Genomic DNA, 20,237 nt, shown 5'->3' with positions numbered 1-20,237 from the left:
TACACAGCAAGGGTACTGTGTGCTAGCCTAAGGTGGATGATAGCAGTTTGAATAACCTAGCCAGCTCTAGGACTGACAGGGTTGTTCAGCATGGGTTGTACAAATTACTAAGTTAGATAAATATAAATACATAGGCAGTTGGTGAGCACTGCCATAGCTACGTTGTGAGCAATATTTGAGTCACCTGGTTTGGAAGCATCAATGTGAGCTGGTGCCTTCACACAGCAGACCAAGTAGTTAAGAAACAGGGCATCACGTCTGAATGTCAAGACCAGGAAGGGTGGGTGAGAGACTATAATGTCTTACAGCCAAAGGAATACAGACCTGAGGTAGGTGGCCTTTAAGGGAAGAACAGAAGTGAAGAAACAGGTTGCAGAAGATGGCAGCACATAGGAGCAGCAGGCTGGAGGGGAGGATGGGGAGGAAGGACAAGTTTCAGATAGGTACTAGGGGAAAATCCTGTGCAAGGTGACTGAAGCAACATTGCTGCATGAGCTCAGGGGTGGCTTGGATGAAATAGTGGGTATCATTTTAGGTGACCATTCAGGCTGTTGTCACTCCACTGTCAAAGAATGTAATTTGGGCTTTTTCAGAACAGACAAAGTCTTAGGGCAGACCACAGTTCCTAATGGTCAAGAAACACATCTTATCTCTGCCTCCTTCATGTTCCTGTATTATTTTTCTCTTTTGACCTAACATCCTCCCTTTGTCTTGTCAGGTGAGATTTGCATTTCTAAACATCCCTGTAGGAAAGCAGCAAGTAACAGCAGAGAAGACTTTTGTGTTCATAACACTGTTTTGGTCTAATCTTACTGCAACCAATAAGAGCCTTTGAGCTCTGGGCACTTCCTAAGCCAAGAAGTCTCCTGACAGACTCTCTTCAACAATATAGCTCCCTGGGGATGCAGTAATATATGACCACTCCCTAGCCTAGAAGGCACTGTGTTTCAGGAGAGGCACCTGCCTTAGGACACTTACAGAGAATTAGACATGGGAGAAAGTGTTCGAAAGCTCAAACAATGTCACAGTGATGAAGATGCTGTTCCTCACTCAAAAGGCTCTTGGAGAAGGGAGAATAGCTGGAGTTGGAAGCATGTTATGAGCAGGATAGGTGCTAGCGTTGCCATAGCCCTGGAGCACAAGAATTTAATAATCCTGTCTACCTGTTGGTAATGAGAGGAGGTAATGGAAGGGGCCTGCTTGTATGTAACAGCATTTTAAGAGTCTCTCTGTGGGACTCTTATTCGTGTTGCTGGTACTGTACTTGTTTGTTACCTTCTTTTTCAAGATTGAGATTTTGACAGATGATCACTTTCCCAATGAATTTTCCACACTGAGTGTTGAACATCAGCCTGTGTGCGCTCATGACAGAATAAAAACACAGGGGCGTATGTGCATAGATCGAGTAGCAGAGTGAGTGTGTATGTGTTCCCACCTGAATGGAAGTGTCAAAATGAATTAATTTTGCCTGCTGCTATGTAATATTCTCTCTAACTTTTCAGTGACACAGTTTTCTCACTCATCACCTGTTGTTATTTCTCAGGCTAGTCAATAAATGAAACCAAAAGAAGATGAATTTTAAGCATAAAACTTTCTTGCCTTAAAAGAATGTGAAGAAAAAAAAAAGAACTACATCTAATAGGTGTTAATCATACACCTTAACACACAGCTACAAATCACTAAAGGAATGATGGTGATAGAAGAGTAGAAGAATGTAGAATATAAATCCCTGAGGCATTATATATTTATGGAGTGGCTGGAAAGTGGTTTGGCCATTGTCTGGTAGTTCTGTGCCATTATCTAAGAGGAGGTGAGCTAGGAACATCAGGCTGATCAGAACTGATCAGAAACCTCTTCAGGGAGAAAGAATGAACTTGCATTCCTTTTTTCTTGAGCAAATCACCTCTGTAATCTTTAGTCAAGACCTGTGAAAGCAATGCCACTGGTTTAGCCTACCTCCTCCCTTCAGATTAATGCTCCATGTTGATTAGTTTTTGCTTTGCTGTGTAACTGTTACGTATTTCTGATTCGCCAGCCAAGATTCATGCTTGTTCCAGGGCCCACTTTATCAGTTATCATTCTGCCACTAGTAGAGCTAAACCAACTCTTACTCTCCTTTCATTGGCATATCCCAGCACAGTTACAGTGACTCCAGTGGTGTTAATGGGCCATACTTAACCTGTCACTTCTAAAGGCAAATCAGCTCTCCAGTTCGAACAGACAGGAGAGACAAAATTTAACAAAGGAACAAAATTCTTGGTGAGCTACAGTTCACCTAGGTAATGTGAAAGGCTTTGGAAGCCTGGAACAGGCTGAGATCTCAGTAGGCAGTGTTGGAGGTTGAGCTGTAAATCTCCCAGCAGCTGTGGGGGAAAGATTATCTTAATTTATTTAGGCTTTTTTTTTCCCCTGGTTTTGGCTTGAAACTCCCAGCAGCTTCTGAGATGATTTTAGTTCATTTAAATGCAATAAGCACTAACAGCAAATGCCCTTCTGGCTGGCCCATTTTCAGGCTAACCAGTCCAAATGAGGAAATGCCTCTGGCACCAACCAAGAAGCCTCCAGCTGCACTTCCTAAGAGATGAAAAATAAACTACAATCATCCACCCAGTCCACACCCCTCTCTACTTCTTTGGTGGAGAAAAGATATCACAACTTTAAGTATTACTAATAAAAACTTGTACCTCTGATAAAAATGAAGTGTGACTCAAACTAATTTGCATGATCCTATTATTATATGTATTACACCAGCACCTGGAAGGAGTCCAACCGGTATTGATCTCATGCTAAGCACTGTGCAAATGTACTAAAAGTGTGCCCTTGCACCAAAGAGTTTGCAGCATAAAAAGAAGCACAGAGAGGTGAAGTGACTTGCTTAAAATCATCAGCAGGTGAATGGCAGAGATGGGAAGACAGACAGGCACAGAAAATTCTTGGATCACTTTCCAATGCCTTGCACATTGATCATGCCCTAAAGCAACAACACCACAGTTTTGGAACTGCATCCACTGCATATAGAGAGGATCGCAGCTACTCTGGCAATGAGTAATGCTGCCATTCTCTGTGCAGCTCAGGGCCATTTTGATTTAGTTAAAATAGATCCAAAATCTACAATGAAAAAAAACAAATTCTTTTGAGCCTCACAAAGCTAAGTTTTAACATCCATCCTTACAGTGTCAGATCAAAAGTGCCACAATCTTCCCCCAAAATTTTCAGTGGATGCACAGCACTTACGTAAGAGAAGGCTGCACAGCACTTGCCTATCAAGCTGCCAGTCATGTGACAGTGGGACAAAAGGTGATATCAAATCAATATTGAAAGATCTTATCCCTGTTGATCACCTGTCCTGATTCTTTCCCTTTCCAGGTCGTGATATGGCAAGCACCACCTTGCCTGGCTACCCACCCCATGTTCCCCCAACTGGACAAGGCAGCTACCCAACCTCAACTCTTGCAGGAATGGTTCCTGGTAAGTCATTCCTCAGACTTCAGTAATGGTGCACACATGTTTGAATGGTATACTAGCATTGTAAGAGCTTTCACAGTTGGCTTTGCTATTGCTTTGCTGACATTAAGGGCTGTTCTTTTCGTAAAGAAATCATCAGGTGCCTATAACCAATGTAGCTAACAACCCTTTTTGTAACATATCTCTTTCCCCCTAGTAACTGATTCACTGCTGCTATGGGCAACTCGCTATCTATAACCTGTGGCAATTAATTGGTAATTAATTAACCTCAGTATTCATTAACTAATGTAATTATTTTCCAGTGACCCGTGCAGATTATTATGTACTGCTCATGGCTTAGGATATTCAGCTATCCACTAACTTAGGGTAACAACTTACCTTCTATCTAAAGACAGGGCATCAAACTGAAAATCATCAATGGTAATTTAATACCTGCAGGCTTGGAGACGTACTGTCCATAGCCTAAACTAGCTAAGAACTCAGCAATGATTAACAGCATTGCAGGAGAAACTAACTATTCACTTTCAACAACCAACTACTTACCCACCTCCTGTTTGTAGGATAGTGCCTCCAATCCATGAAACTATCTACCTAATCCCACATCCAAAGGTAAACTGTTTCTTTGCTGCCCAATGCCTTTGGAGAAATACCTTCTCTTGGCATATGAATTCTCCTGCTGTTTAGGGAGAAGAGAGGACCATTTACCCTAGGGCAATTGAAGAGTTTATTACCCCAGGCTCTATTCCCCACTCCTCTGATGACATTTATCCCCAGTAGATATATGAAGAGGCAGGATTTTTGTTTCTCAGCCATGGTAGCTCAGAACTCAGAACTTCATCTGCCACTGATTTCTGTTTATGTTACTGCCCTGGGTTGTGAGTCATGAAGGCTAATGAGTAGGTACACAGTCCATTCTGCAACGTCTGCTACTGAAGGGATGACTCCAGAGCTGAAGCAGCAGAAAGTTGAGGACAGAAAGCCCTTAAATCACTATGATATGATTTGCCAGGTCTTATAAGTGAAAAGCCTAACTTAACCCTCATCCAAATCTCGGAACAGCTAGCCAAATGAACATACACTGCAGTGAGGACAGTGAAAATATCACTGATAGGAAACGTTTGCAGGTCAAAGTCTTAACATCTTTAAATGACAAATCATTGCTTATATACCATGAAGTACTGGCTAATGCCTACGGTCACGTTCCAAAGCTAACAAGCTACCTACCGCTTATGATCTTAAGGCACAACAAAATCTCAGGCTATGCTGTGAAGATGATGTGATTGACCTCCAGATCAGGAAAAGATAGTGGATTGGTCCCCTCCTTACCCCCACTTTAGTCCCTTGGTTATAGTTGACCAGCTTGCTGAACTTTTGGGGTGGTGCAGAGTTGGCAAATTTTAGGGCATCTCCTTCTACACTAAATTTTTCAGGGAGATGGTTTGGCTCCAGAATCAGAGAAGCACTAATTCAATATAAATCAATTAACATCCCCCCCTCCCCGTAACAGTAGGTAGACTCAGTCGTCAACATTTAAGTCAGTTATATGTCAAAACTTACAGAAGGTCATGGCATATAGAAATGATTAATAACACCAAAATAGCTGGCTCTTTGAATAGGTACTTCTAAAAAACAGGCTTTTCTCAACTTCTAACTGTTCTCAACTTCTCAACTGTTCAGTGACTGCTGTGTAAGTTTAACATCCTCATCAAAAGGATGATGCTGACATCTAAACTGGGACAAAAATTTTAAGACCACGAATCACAGGGTCGCTTATCCAGGAGTAGGATATTTCAGCTCCTTGATGTGGAGGCTACTTATCCATGAGAGAGCAGTGTCCCCCAAAACACACAAATACCCCCAAAAAGAAGAAGAACAGGATGATAAAGAAAAAAAGTTGAGTTATATATACTTCAAAGAAAAAAAGATTTTTCAAGTCAAATGGATATCTTTACATTAGATCTGATGTCACGTTCAATTAGAGGAAGTTTTTCCTGTGGCCTGCTTGGGTATCCTGCAGTAGTTACTGCATCTTTCCACAGAGCATCAAGATCTGGCTCTTTCAGTCATACCCCACTGGTCAGACCCAGCCCGGCAGCCCTTCTATTCCTGTCTTCTAATGTGACTGAAGCCAACAAGCTGGAGATAAAAAGGCTTCCTGGGAAGGAACAGAAGACTTGGCTTTAATGGGTCACACTGCAGATCTCTGCAGGCACTACTCACCGTCAGGCGCCAAAAGTGAATGCCTGGGGAAGGGTACAAGAGTAAAGCAAGCACATATTGGTACTTTCTCAAAAGATCTCCCAGCTTCCAACAAGTTGCAGCTCAAAGACTTCCTAAACCAGACTTAGTATCTTTCTATTTAATATGAAACACCCTCGATAGGTTTCCCCTCCAGAAACTTAAACAGTGTCTCTTGAACCCATATAAGCCTTTAACATCTGTAGCAACCTATAGCAAGAAGTTCTGTATTTTAACTACATATTGTGTGAAAACTACCTCCCGTACTTGTTCTGAACCTGCCACCTGCTAGGCTCACTTCATGCCTCATGGTTTCTGTATTGGAAGACTAAAAGTGGCAAGATTTAAATACAGATACCAAGAAATACTGCTAGTAAAGGTTCCCAGAGCACAGATTGCGCAGAATATAGGCCTCATGAGATCGATCCTCTGTGCTTGCTTGCAACCTCTGTTAAAGGTCCAGGTTGAACAGAGAAAACAAATATGATGTTGCCAATAGTTTGTTACATGCCCCCAAGCCAAGAAAGATCAAGGGTCAGTGCTTTAACTACATTGGAAACAAGAAGCCAGCAAGATAACCACTCAGGGAGTATCTTTAAGAAACATACTGACACGCAAACAAACCTTATTGTCCAGATGTGAGTGAATATGAGAAAGAGCCTCTGTTTTCTCTAAATAAAGGTGCAGAGCTAAAAATAGAACTCGCCAGAAAGCAGAATTTCCAACCCACACAAAACTCTGATTTTTTGACATTTGTTTTCATCTTGCATTGGGGTGAGGAGTCAGAATCTTGAAATAGTTCAATTTGCAAACATCAGGATGAAACATTTCAATAATGTCAACATGTTCTAGATGTCAAGACATATTAAAATAATGAGTTGAAAGGAAATTAAATGAGATGAGAAAGGCAAAATGAAACAAAACAAGAAAGTTGAAATATAATACTTTGTTTCAATTTGCAATCATTTCAGAACTTTTGTTTCCATAACTCCATTGAAGCTGACAAGCTTGTGCAAAACATTTCCATTTTGATGATACAGCATTTTCCAGTGGAAAACTGTTTCTGAGAAGATTGTTTGACCAGTGCTAACCAAAGCTGCTCTGTTCTATCCGTGACAACCTTTCACTAGACTTCTACTTGTATAGTCTAGAGAAGGGCTTGTCTCCAGTAGCAGTACATCCATGCAACACGGTCAGTCATGCATGCAAATATCTCTGAAGTTTATGTGGATGATGTGGTAAGATACATATCCTGCATTTGCCCTTGCCTGTAACTTCAGGTCCGAGGCTGTAGATGCAGATGAAAGCCAGTAGTCTCTGAGCACTCACTTGAAAAAGCAGAGGTTAGTCACTCAAAGAAGGATGAACTGGGTATTATGCTCACTTAACCTATATGTCTGAAAGATGTTTCCTGAACAGGTAACAGAGCACCTTTGATCCCCGTCTCAATTCTTCCTCTTTCCCAGAACGGCCATCAAGCTTCTGCAAACTGTTTTGGTGAAGTGAGCATCCGCTGAAGGGAACTGCAGTTTACACAGAGCAGTGTAGAGCCTGCAGAGGGCTGGTGATGGCAACGGCAGGGAGTCGTTAAACAGAATCCAATGTTGATGAGGAAATTACACTTGTTTCATTAGTGATCGGGGAAGGCGATAGCTCACTTCCTCTTGGTCACAGTTGAGCTCAAAAGCTCATTATCCTGCTGCATGCATGCTTTCACTCCTCGTCAATAAACAGTTTCCAGTGGCTGCCCTCCCTCCTCCCCAGCTCTCCATAGCTGGGGCTCTTTCTCCTCTACTTAACCCATGCTTTAAGAACACTATAAACAGTTTAGGGTGACAACTCAGAGGAAGGTGAGAGAGAAGCCTTGAAATATCAGAAATTCTTCTCTCCATGCAGAGAAGTTATGTTTGTATGAGGCATTTCAAAGCCTCATATACTCGTTCCAGTATATCCCACAGAAAAGGCACTTCAGTAGAGATAAATCTGGACCACGCATTGCTTTTTGCTCTCGTATCCTAGCCCACAGCATCTTGGGTCACCTTAACAGGTTTTACCTATTCCTTCCCAGCTAGCTGTCAGGATTTTCAGTGCAGGATGTTCCTAGATATGGAAATATGCTGAGTTATTATCATTAAAATCGTATTTAGCAAGGTCTGTCAGACAAAATGAGGTTTTACGCTGAAACTAAAAACTACTGTGACTAAAATACCTTTGGATAGTGATTGTTTTGATACATACATGTCTTCATACTGACTACTTTGGTTATTACCCTGAGTGTCTTTAAAAAACCTGGCTGGACAGATTCTCCTCAAGTTTAAACCAGTGCAAATTCCCTGACTTCAACTGATTTCATTTCTACTATCTGACATTCTGTGGTTTCGGCTTTAACTGTCTGTGAGGGGAGATTTGCAGAGATTACAGTATAATTAATTGACATTTCTTTTGTAATGGTATCACAGGCCTCCAGCGCATCTTGCATTGCCTTCTTTCCCTATTCCATGGTATCTAGAAGGAACCCCAGGTGCTTTCCAAACACTTCTGTTATAACAACTCCACCACTGTTTCAGGGCAGACCAGAAGCTAATAGTCATGCTGTTCTTCCCCTGTCTTTTAAGCGCATAATGCCTTTCAGATGGCACTAATTGTCCCCAGTCTGTTGGTACTGCATTAAATTGAGGTTATGATCAGATAATGGCATGTTTTTACTTAACAGAGTCATACATTTTTAAGTTTTGGGAGATTTATTTATTTTGAATGCAGCACCATACCTCTTCAGTTACCAAACATAATTCCCTTAGCCCTGTACAGCCTTCTATAAAACAAGGAGACTCAGCTCCTTATGCGGAATAAAACTGCATATTTAAGAAGACTCTACAACATTCATATCTTGGGTCACAGTCTTATTAGATCCCAAAGCTCACAAGTATTTTGGTTTGGGCCCATTTTACTGAATGTGAAAAATGGAGCTGTAGCCCAGCTTGTCTTTCAGATTCAGAATAGTACCTAAAGAGCTACTCATTAGAAAATTATTTTCTGGAACAGGAATGCAGCAAGTTTTCTCTCTAACTCACTAACTAAGCATAAAGGTGGGGTTTATCATATATGAATCACCTTTCTGACTAACACCATCATACAGAGTAAGAAAGAAAGAATGATTCATATGTTTTCCATTTTGTTTTATATTTAAGCCCACCCTACTCTCAGAACATTTCCAAAACCAAATGATACTCTTCTCCACAAATATGTCATCACCCTCAGTACCCTACAAACAAAACTTAGCAATACATATTGCCATCGACAGCACTGCTAGTTCCAAGGAGTTTATTGTGAGCTTGCCCTGTCAAGCTCCCATGCCTGCTGTCTTGACACTACTGGAGAACCTTAGATTTTATTTAAAAGAAAGCTGAGAATTAATTGCAGAAAAAGCTTGCATATGCAATCCTACTGCAACCTGAGAATCAGAAGTCAGAAGGCAACGAAAAATAAACCAGTATAATTATTTATTTGTATTATTGAATTTCATTATTTTAAACTAATTTCTTGATTCTGAAGAGGTCAATCCTACATTTTTAATTGTATGGGTAAGCAACATTGTGCTGAACAAACACTACAGTGTCCTGAAGGGCACAGTCCCAGCTGGGCAAGGAAGCTACTTACAGTAGTTTTCTTGCTGGCATACAGATTCAGCATAAACACGGGCTTGATGAAATAGCAAACGTAAATCTTCATTCCTAACTGTATTTCACACCTTCCTTGGTTTCTTCCAGGGAGCGAGTTCTCAGGGAACCCCTACAGCCACCCTCAGTACACAACCTACAACGAGGCCTGGCGGTTCAGCAACCCTGCATTACTAAGTGAGTACCTCTTTCCGACAACACACCCCCAGCCTCGCGCTCCTTCTGTTTGTCTCTTTGTTTTCTTTTCTTTGTTTTTTTTGTTTCTGAAGATGGTTTTCAAGTATTTGGGCAGGTGAGGGGCCTTTTTCCTCAGTCTCCGGTCCAGTGTCTAGATGGGTATGTACCTCATGTGTGTTTTGCATCTGTTCTGAATCCGATTCCTCTTTCATGAGACAGTTCGGAATTCCAGTTCAGCTCTGGCTTCTCAATGGGCTGCATCCACTGTTCATTCCAGATTAGATCAGAAGTTAAATTCAGGTTCTGCTGCTCTCTCAGGCAGCAATCACCATCCATTCAAGGTCTGATTAAAAATCCAGATGAGGTTTCACTCTTCTCCCAAGCTAAACCCAGAGTCAGTTCCTGGGGATCTGGAAGTCCCATAGAAGTTCTTCCTATCGCACCAGTTGGAACACTGTCCAGAGTGGGAGATAGGCTGCATCGCTAGGTTTATAATAGCCAACAGAGTTTTCTTGCAGGGATATATCCAATGTGTAGTGACTAATATGCCCAGAAATAGTCAGGTTTTTTTCAGAGGGGAAAAACACTCCCGTAAGACCATATCTTCTAACACAACATTTCTTTGCAAGGGAATAGGAAGAGATTTATTATATGTAAAATAAATCAGCTGTGATTATTACCTACATATTTACTGAGGTTTAACAACTGGATAATAGATGCACATTTTATTCCAGTGTTGTTAAATCTCAGTAAATGTGATCTTAATAATCAATCACTACTTAACACACATTCAATAACCTTCTAGAGAGCTTTCATGCCAAATGTGACCAAAATCCCAAGCAATATAACATGGTAATTTTGTTTCCTTTCTCCCCTCCTGGTTTTAAAAGTGACCCCTTATACTTTGTTAGGTGTGCTCAGAACATCTGACCCTGACATTTTCCTTGTGGATCAGGTGTGGCCTTTTTGTGCTGCAGTGCTCGCAGGCTTCCCTCTTGCCAGGTTACTGATGGTCGGAAGGAGCAAAAGGATCTCCTTCCCGTAGAGGCGCTTCAAAGCCAGAGGCCGCCGCAGCAGCACCTCTCCAGCGAAACACAGCCCTCGGCTGGCTGCTGCTGATTGCCTTTCCCTAATCCCATTAAGAGCTGAGTCCCCAAGTTCGTTCTTTTGGTTCCTTTCCTTTTCTTTCTTCCTTTCCTTTCCTTTTCAGTTCTCCTTTGTTTCTTTTATTTCTTTGATTTTTTTTTTTTTTTTTTTTTTTTTTTACTGTTTGTCCTTTCAACCAGTCCATTCTTCTCCTGTGTTAACTTTCAGGTTCCCCTTATTATTATAGTGCCACATCCCGGGGCTCCGCACCTCCCACTGCTGCCGCTGCCTATGACCGCCACTAGTTACCATGGAAACCACATGAAACTGCAGGGCGACAGCTTAGGCCTCCACATTGTACCTGTCTGATCACCTCCCTCCATCCCTGGGAAGGGTGAAGAGACCTTCTCCATTCCTCCCCACAGTCCAGTTCCTTCCTCTTCGCCACGAAGGCGCCGGACCAAGCGCTCACCACTCAAGACTGAGACCCCCCCGCCCTCCCCCTGCCTTCCGCCCCGACCGCTCCCCCCATGCCAGGAAGAGCCTGCGGCCAAGTGGCTTCTCCTGCGGGAGCCCTCCACCGCACCTGGGCAGAGCTCAGCCACGTGAAGTCCCCTTGGCTTCCAGGACTTCAGGGGGACTGGGAAGCAATGCAGCTGGCAGCCATTGCCTTACAGGACCCCCTTCTTCTGGGAGCGGTAAGGGCCAGGGGAAGCAGGGGAGAACGCTGCTCACGAAACACTGTTCCCCAAAGATATGCTCTTCTGTGGTGGACTCTTCAACAATGTGTAACCTGTGATGCTCACCCTGTTTCCCAGGCCAGAGGGAACAGTCTGGCTAGAGCAGAGAAGGCAGTACAGAGACCTGGCAATGAAGAATAGGACCAAGTAACTACCCGCACCCCACGAGGGATTCTCTGTGCACCTCCTCATCCCCACTCTCCAGCATGGCTTCCCCCATAGTTGGCTGCACCTCACGTGTGGTGACTTTGCAGGCCAGAGTTGGGAGGAACCTCACACATACACCCACAATTTCTGTGACACACAATCAGCTCAGACAGGAGGATGGAGCAACATTTACAAACCAACCGACGAAATGAAGAAATATATAAATAGATATATAAATATAACTGTGTTTTTATGCTTTGTCATGAAGGTCTGTAAAAAAGAAAAAAAAAAGAACAAATCCCCAATTTTCTAAAAAACCCAAGCAAACAAAAACAACAAAAAAACCAAAATAATAATTAAAAAACCTTACAAAAATAAAACTCCAAGTCCCATCCCTCCCCACCACCTGAATGGCAGACAAGTTTCTCTGACGTTTGATGCTCCTCTTTCACTCTAGGGTTTTGTTTCCTTTCTGTTTTGCACTACAATGGGATGGTGGTATTGGAGAGGATTGGATGCCAGCTCCACCCCTGTCGTCTCCTTCTCCTCCCCCTTTCCCAAATCCTGTCTCTGGGGAGCAGTGTGGACAAGTCACATCTGACAAAGTTACCAAACACATCAGTCGACAAAAAAGCACTCTGAGTCAACAAACGTTTTCCATGTCACTGGTTGGCAAACAAAGAAAACAAGCCCAGCTGCGCTCTAACTGCGCTGTGTGGTGGAAAGTGTGGGGCTTCATGTGGGCCCATCTGATTGCCCTCTGGACAGCTGAGACTGAGATGGACAAATTCAGGATTGGCTGGGATTATTGCTTGGTTCCCTAGCCCGTAGCCTCCACAACTTTTACCTTAATCCCTGTACCCGTCACGACTTCAGTTCACCCACATCCCAACTTTTGCAATTTTAGATATGCCCAACACCCATTCTCCTCTGCCGGTGACAACAGCCTCATTATCTGTGCCCAACACCTAATTTCCTAACCACTATAGCCTTGCTATATGGGCCCCCTTTGATTCCCAGTCCATCTGTTCATACACCTACTAATTTATAGGCTTCTATTCAAATCCATATGCTTGCATCCTACCAGCCAGTCCCAACATAGAGCCCCATCTTTTCATCTCCAACCCTGTATTGTGCGCCCTAATATTTACCCCTTATCCCAAATGCTCACCTGATGATTCTCTAGGGATTCTCTGCTCTTTTTGGTTCCCAAGTGACTGGCAAACACTGTTCTGCAAAAGGCTAACTGTCAATAGAAATGCTTATTACTCCTGTATTGTCAGCAAACTCATAAACTGTTCCTTGCACTGACACTTCCTAAAAAATACTCAAAGAAAACATGAAGGCAGCTATAGCCTGTCCCCAGGGCATCAAGTCTGCCAAAGTAGATCCTTGTTTTTTTAGAGAGGTTTCAGATAAAACTCGTGGGCTACTGTCCATGGACAAAGACAGGATTGAGAATCAAACCCCCAAAGGGTATAAAAGTGAACAGCGGAGCAATCTGTACAGCCAACATTATGTATAAAATCCAAAGTTCCAAGCCTCAGAGGAGATGTGGTTGTGGACTCGGTATTCTGTCTCCAAGTTTAACTTGTATGTATGAAATCCATCATCAGTAAACAGCTGTGTTGATCCCAAAGGCCCCTTTCACCTAACACTTTTAGCCCTTGCATGGCTCTAGCTGATTATAGGTCTGTGTCTTCTTTAATGGGGTGCCCAAATGATAAGGGTATTTGGGGGGGATGTTTACATAGAAGATATAGAGCTAAAATCTATTTCTGTACAGAATAAAATCAAAGAGGTTACTCCTGATCTATTAAAAGTGTCATTCTGCACGTCTTACCTCTGAGTAACCTGCTGCAAATAGCAGAGTTGTTACGCTGTTACCGAGACCAGAATTTGGCCCGTTATCTCATCGTATTCTATATGAGAAGAAAATTCTGAGTAATTTCTAAAAATTTACTTTTACCACTCCTTCTGTTTTCCACCACAGACACCAGATAGATGCTGGACCCTGTTAGTACTAAGTCTCCCTTCTAGTCTCTCAGTACAGCCTGTGCTCTGCTTGCTCACTGCCTAATTTCACTCAGCAGGTGGTTGGGGCAGAGGCAGTAAATCCCAGGACCAGCAAGGAGAACCTCCTGAGGAGGCTATAGAAAAGGAGACTGTCATGCCTCACACTTGGCAACTTGCAGTCCAGGGGCCACCTCGAGAGAAGCTAGCAGCTCAGAAATGCTTATTTTTATAATGGTGTTTCACTAAACTTGAGACACGAGCTAGGGTATGAAAGCAGGATTTGGTTGGCTCACTCATGGCTGGCTTGATTTGACCCTTGGAGGGCCAAATCCACTGCTGGTGTAACTCCACTGATAAAAGAAGATTTCCACCACGTTTTGGATTGGTCTGGAAAGTTCGTAAGTATGGCATGTAGTTGGACCAGGGAAATTAAAAGGAAAGCAGAATTATGCAAAGGACTGGGCAGTCTAATCCTCTTCCACCACCATCTGTAGACCCCCATGCGAATGTACTGAATTACATTTGCCAAAGAGTTTCTTGTGTTGGTTGTTTTGATTTACAGTCGGTGGATGCATTGTAAAGCAGTATTATAGCTAAAGTCTAGTAGCTGACATGGGGATTTATGTGGTGATATTATGCAGAAGAAAACCATCAATATTCATATAGATTCCATTAGACTGGACTATGCAGGAAACGCAAAAATTCTACCAATTATTTAATATTATGTTATTTGCAAAAATAATTGCTGCTTTGTAGGAAGATAATGTGTGTAATGTGAAGGCAATTCCTCTTGTATATAAGTTCATCTTCATCTTTATCATGGTAGTTATTAAAACAGCCTCGTCTCATCCTGTAGATAAGGAACACGCTGTCTGTACTGTGCAAGTCTCGTTGTGCTCACTGAAAACAAAACGATGTGTTCAATAAAGCACAGCACAAATCCAGAACCTGAGGGAACAGCCAAACCTTGGAAGGACCCCTTTCCCAACAGGCCAACAGTTGCTTTGTTATAGGTGGATTTTTTTTTTTTCATTTTTGTTTAAAAAAGTTTTACAGGAAAAAATGAAAAAGAATTGGAGGAAGAAATCACTATGCAAAATCTGGTGAAGTCTATGACTCACATCTCTCTCCTCCATTCTGCTGCCTCTTCCCTTTCTCCCATTTTTTTTCTCACACCCTCTTTCCATTCCATTTCTATCCCTCTCTTATTATTCTTCATTCCCAATGCACTTTTCTATCCAGAGAGGGAAGAGCGTTACTGATATGAGAACAGGTATCTGGGACCTCAAACTCCCCAGTTGTCTTCGTGGCCCTAGAGAACCTTTGTCAAGTCCAATTTCCCCCCTATGCCTCCATTCCAATCTTCTGTAAAATGGGGATAACAATAGTTCCCAGTTCACAGGGGGATTGTGCAGCTGAATTAATTGGCACTGGCTCAGTGCTTTGAGATCCTGGAAAGAAAATTCTATCAAAGCATTAAGTATTATTCTGAATAATAATTAATGTTTCAATTACATTTCTCTCTTTTCCTTCTCACAAATCATTCTTCGTTTCTTTATTTTTCTTTCTTAGCTCTCCCTTCGCTTCTTTCTTCTCCTATCATTCTTAGCTCTGCTGCTATGTTTGCTTTATCTAATGGACCAAGCAGAAATGTTGTGTGACCAGATCTCCTTCTGTCACCATTTTTTTTGCGGGGGAAGACTCTCGTGAGTTCTTAAATGCCGTGCTTCACTGGAAGCAACAGGGACCATGGCATTTAAAACTGGGCAGCACTTTTGAGTCCTGTTCTCTGAAGCTCCCACATCCTTTTGGCCCATGGGATGTGGGGCAAGATGGGGGGAGGGTTGCACGGGGCAGATGCTTTAAAGCTGACACCCTTGTGACCTGTAAATCTGTTGGGGAGGGGTGGTGGCAATGAGCCCTGCTGTGGAAAAAGGGAGAAGCCTGCATGCTTTCTGGCCCATTGGTAGCAACAATTCAAATTCAGAGTAAGACTTCAGAATTAATCACAACATGAAGGTGAGGATGTTAAACAAGAAAAGGAAAACAAAAACCCTGCACCTCTTTGTCCTCTCGAGTATATAATTATATATGCACATAAAGTTTTTCCTAAAGGGATGTTTGGTTTGCTGAACTGTTGGAAAAACCCCACCCTTTTGTCCCTAAGGAAAAGCACCCCTCTGGGAAAAGAAATAAGAATGATAGCTGCCCCCTTTGGTGCTGACAGAATGAGGGCTTCTGAGGGACCCCACAAACACCACAGTGTGCTCCTTGTCTGGGCCCAGGACGGTGGCAAACTTGCAAAGCAGGGAGGAGGGACCAAACAATGACAATTACAGAACTGATGACAAATCCAACCATAAGCAGCTCTGCTGATGCTCTCCAGGCTAAGCTAGATGTGAGACCGTGGAGGGTAGGGGGCCAGTGCCAGGTGCAGGGTCATATCCATTCTAGGCTGCTGCAGCCACTCTTGGCTTCTCCTCATCACTTCAGTTCTGTTTGATTCTTTTCCTTTCTCTTTTTGTGCACATGAGAAATAAAAACAATTTTTTTTTTTGTATGTCATTTTTGTGGCTTCTGGCTTGTTTCTCCTTCCCTCTCCTTTTCTCTCTCTCTCCCCCTCAGCGCTTCTCTCTCCAGTGGATTCTGCTTGAGGTCTCCAGGATGTTACGTTTGTTGCACCCAGCAGGCTTTGGGCACCATGTAAATAACACTATGATTGCCAACCACCACCACGCCATGCGATGGAAGGCACCACATGTGCTTGCAACTACCTACAGTGCAATCCAGCCCCTGAGCCCCCACCAGCCACCACCACACTCCTATTCATTGTCAGCAGGACTCCCTCTTGTATCGATCTCACTCAATTGACTCCCAGTGATCCATAACACATCAGGTCTTCCTGGCTAGTTCAGAAAATCAAAATGCTGTTGGGTAGCCAGAACATCAGAAAGATGTGGGGTAACCCAGAGTCCCCTTCCCCTCTACACCTGTTTCCTCATAGCCCCAACTGGGGATGAGCAGCACCTACTCAGCATGCCTCTAGGAGGATTTTAAGTCTTCCAGAATCAGCCCTGATGCTCTGTCAGAGCACTGTGGGGACTGTGTGTGAGATCTCAGTAAAGGGAGGGTGGCTGACAGCTCTCAGGTCTTACATCCACTTCTCTGCTACCCTGGTTTTAGTTTCACGAAAGTCATTCTGTTAGCCTGATATTTTATTATAGCTTGCTCTTTCCTAATCTCTATCTGTCTTGGTCAACTAGGGGCAAAACCAAATGCAACGTCATTAATAACCCATTCTCCAAGCTATTCATCGTCCGCCTAACAAAGAGCTAGGCATTATATTAAGGTATGCTATAAACATACCAAATACTGAGGTATTCACTCAATTTTTCCTCAGTCAAGCATTAATTCTTCAGGAAGTCAGATGCAGTTTAAGGTCGTAGAGGCGGAGTAAAGACGTAGCGAGGAGTCAGGCTGGGCTAAATCAATTTTGCTTCTACAATTTTTAGTCATTTAAAAATATTTTCACAACAGCTTATGGAAGCCAGTGGGCCACATATTTGCTGGTGCATGTGTATCTTAAGGAAAGTCTGCAGAAGTGCAGTCATGCAGTCAAATGCTTTCAGGAAGCTTTTGCTCATCAGAGTTAAAACATTTCCTTTTGTTTCAGTTTATATTTTTTCCCTTGCAGTATTAACAGAATATGCTGAAAATCCTTGAACAGGGCATCTTCCATAAATGAAAGTCAATTTGTTGAAATCCAAACAGTCTGGAAAAAGCAATTCAATTTTCACAACACTGCAGCAACACTGCCTGACAACTATCTTGGTCGGAGGCCTCGGGTTTCCAGGGTCAGCCACCTGCGAAACAGACAGGCCTGGGATGTTGTGCAGGGATAGGCTTGCACTCGAAATCAGAACAAAATTGGATTCCAAAACTCTGAAATCTTTTATGCATCAGAATTATCTTTCTCTACTGAAGTTTAGGTGGTAAGAATCAAACAGTGGATTAATAGATGAGATCCTGGATGTTAAACTGACTGGAATCAAAGGAAATTACTAAGGTACATTTGCTGTCAGAGGTGAAAGACAGGCTGAGAATCAACAGACAGATGCACCAGAAGAAAGCAAAATGGATTTTCAAAATTCATCCTGGTAAAATAATCTTAGAAGAAAGACTTAGAAGCTAGCATGATCATCTCATTTGTATCGCACTTAATACAGCCCAGAGAACTGCACCCTGACATTCTTGTAAGTCTCCATAACTGATAGTAGAACTATAGCAAAACTTTTGCAACTTCCAAGAACTTATATATCTTGCAAAAGGAAATACTTGCATGAAGGAGCTATTTCTACCATTCCAACTAGTATTATGTTCCTTTAATAATCCTGCATAATCAGTGGGAGTTCTCCATGTGAAAATGTTGTGTGATAAAATTAAGAAGAGCACCGCAGTCTGTCTCCTAATGAGGAAAATGATATTGTAAGAGATTATGCAAGACTAAGTAAAGAAATCCTCTTTATAATTACTCTGACAAGAAAAATAAAGAAAAGTTTGACCGTTCTGAGATGATGACAACCTTTTTTAAAAATAAATAAGTTCTTTAATGAGGTGTAGGCAAGGAAAGATAATACAGATCTGAAGGTATTAATCAAGGTACCGGATGAATTTACTGGACACACAATCAGTACTGAAAAACTGTAAGGACCTGGGGAATGGCAAAAAAGGAAGAACAATAAACATGGCACCAATACTTTAAAGGAAAAAATTGATCCTGAAAACTATCATCTAGTAAATCTACACAATGATGCTTGTATCCAAAGGAAAATACTTTAAAATATTAAGGGAAGGATCAGATCAGTAAACAAGTAGTGGTTAATGAAGATATGCACAGTAAACAGTCTGTACATAAATTCTTGTCTGCTTTAGAAAAAAAAGCTGGGGGATATCCTCAGGACAGTTAACTTACATGATTCAAGAGCTGTCTGCAGTGAAGCAAAGGAAGTTTGTAGGAGCCTGTATTGCCAGCCCCTCGCACTTGAAAATCATGAATCAAGTACACACAAAAATCACAAGGCTGAGTGGAAATTACGTAATTTGTATATAACACTAGATATCACTTTGCATATATGTCTATATACATGTATATAAAATAAGAACAAAAGAACTTTTATTTGACTTTTAATTTTAGTGTTCTCAAGACGTCTATAGCTATATTAATTGTGCCTCTTCCACTGCAAGAGTCAGAAATTCACTTCTTTTAGTGAAAAGTGAGCATCTCACTGCATTGCAGGGACCGTGTGCTCTAGTGCTTTTGGAAGCAGCTCAAATGTCACAAGACCTGGAAATGGCCATGTAACTCCTGGCAAGGCTGACAGAGCTGGTCTGATACCAAAGCTTGTCAAAGACTTGGGTTTTTTTCCTGCCTCCTGCTGTGCGACATTTTGGTGGAAGCTGCCCATCCAAAGCATGTTTGATCATTTCAGGTTCAAAACACTACCTGCAAGTTCATTCCATAGCAGCTGCTTGGAGAAGACCTTTTTCCACTCTTCCTTATCCCTGTAGCACAAGAACCCCCTTGTCAACCCTGGCTGCTTTTTGCAACCTCTGCCTCCTGCCACCTCTTCTGCCCTTTCCCTCAAGACCCTTTCAGTGCCTTGCCAGTTCTCCTGCCCCAGGCATGTTGTCCCTCAGCATTGCCCTTCTTGGGGAAAACATAGATTCTCTGTAATCCCCGTTCCTCCTTTTCTGCCCTCTACCCTCTCAGATATAAACCTTCCCATGTTCCTTGTCATACACACTGGGAAGACCATCCTGCACCCCACATTCCCTGCTCAGGCACTATTGGCTTCTGCACACACCCCTTTCCCCCACACATTCAGAGGGCCTTCTCTATCCTTACTGTTTTCTGCTGCTCTCCACAGTCCCCTTTACTACTCTGATAGGAACACCAGGTTTCAGGACAGAGGCAACATCCATCTTTACTACAAGCAGCCTAACTTTCTGCTGCCAGAGTTTGTAAGTAAATGCTGACCAGCTGAAACTGAAACCGCCTGTGGCTTCCGCCCCTGGGGAGAAAAACTGTAAGGGACTGTCTTGACGCAATGCAACACACGGCTGTGGTTTCACTGAGAACTACACACTAGTCTTTGCTGAAGGATAAGCTTTCTGTTATGAAACATAACAAAAATCGCTTCATTTCTAAATTGTCTCCTTTCAAAACATATCATTTGCATCAGAATTACACTGGCTTTGCTCCTGTGCCTGTTCAAAAGGAGACGAATCATTCTGTTTTAGAGAGACACACCGACAATGAAATATTACAAACATAATGACTTTCAGCCTGAGACCAATTTCAAACACACCCTGTTGAACACTTGTGAAAGGAAGACAAACAAAACCTACACAGAAAACCCAAAGGGTATAAGACTAACAGTGTGAAATTTCACACAGATATAGTACCTCTGTGTACAGAAGAAAGAAGCATTTTTCCTCCATGTCAGCCTCCATCAGAACACAGTTTTAACTACAGACGTGCATTTGGCACCTCCTTAATACACCAGCAATGGTTAGTTGTAGTGCCTAGCTAATGAGGCAGCTTCCACATATGCACTTTTCAGACTCATATATGGAAGTCAAATCATCATTAAGAAGCAAATCAATCCAAAGCCCCTTATTTTCATGCCCC

The 20,237-nt window shown here is 42.5% G+C and overlaps 1 protein-coding gene across 8 annotated transcripts in view; it reads left to right on the top strand.

Annotated features, from left to right (window-relative positions):
• The window catches only part of PAX2 (paired box 2), a 91,316-nt gene extending 74,082 nt beyond the window's left edge, over positions 1-17,234 (top strand). For 3 of the 8 annotated variants that reach the window (XM_069796475.1, XM_069796474.1, XM_069796480.1), the window contains exons 9-11: positions 3,367-3,468; positions 9,471-9,557; positions 10,891-17,234. In XM_069796475.1, coding sequence (XP_069652576.1) covers positions 3,367-3,468; positions 9,471-9,557; positions 10,891-11,012 — 311 coding nt within the window. In that variant the 3' untranslated portion in view covers positions 11,013-17,234. Of the gene's footprint in view, positions 1-3,366; positions 3,469-9,470; positions 9,558-10,871 lie in introns of all 8 variants that reach the window. The other 5 variants (XM_069796481.1, XM_069796478.1, XM_069796476.1 and 2 more) reach the window with 3 other exon arrangements.
• The last annotated feature ends 3,003 nt before the right edge of the window (positions 17,235-20,237 follow it).

Source organism: Haliaeetus albicilla, chromosome 11, assembly GCF_947461875.1.
Source record: "Haliaeetus albicilla chromosome 11, bHalAlb1.1, whole genome shotgun sequence".
Classification (NCBI taxonomy): Eukaryota; Metazoa; Chordata; class Aves; order Accipitriformes; family Accipitridae; genus Haliaeetus; species Haliaeetus albicilla.
The sequence above is the reverse complement of the archived record's forward strand: the minus strand, read 5'-3'. Positions and strand labels throughout refer to the sequence as shown.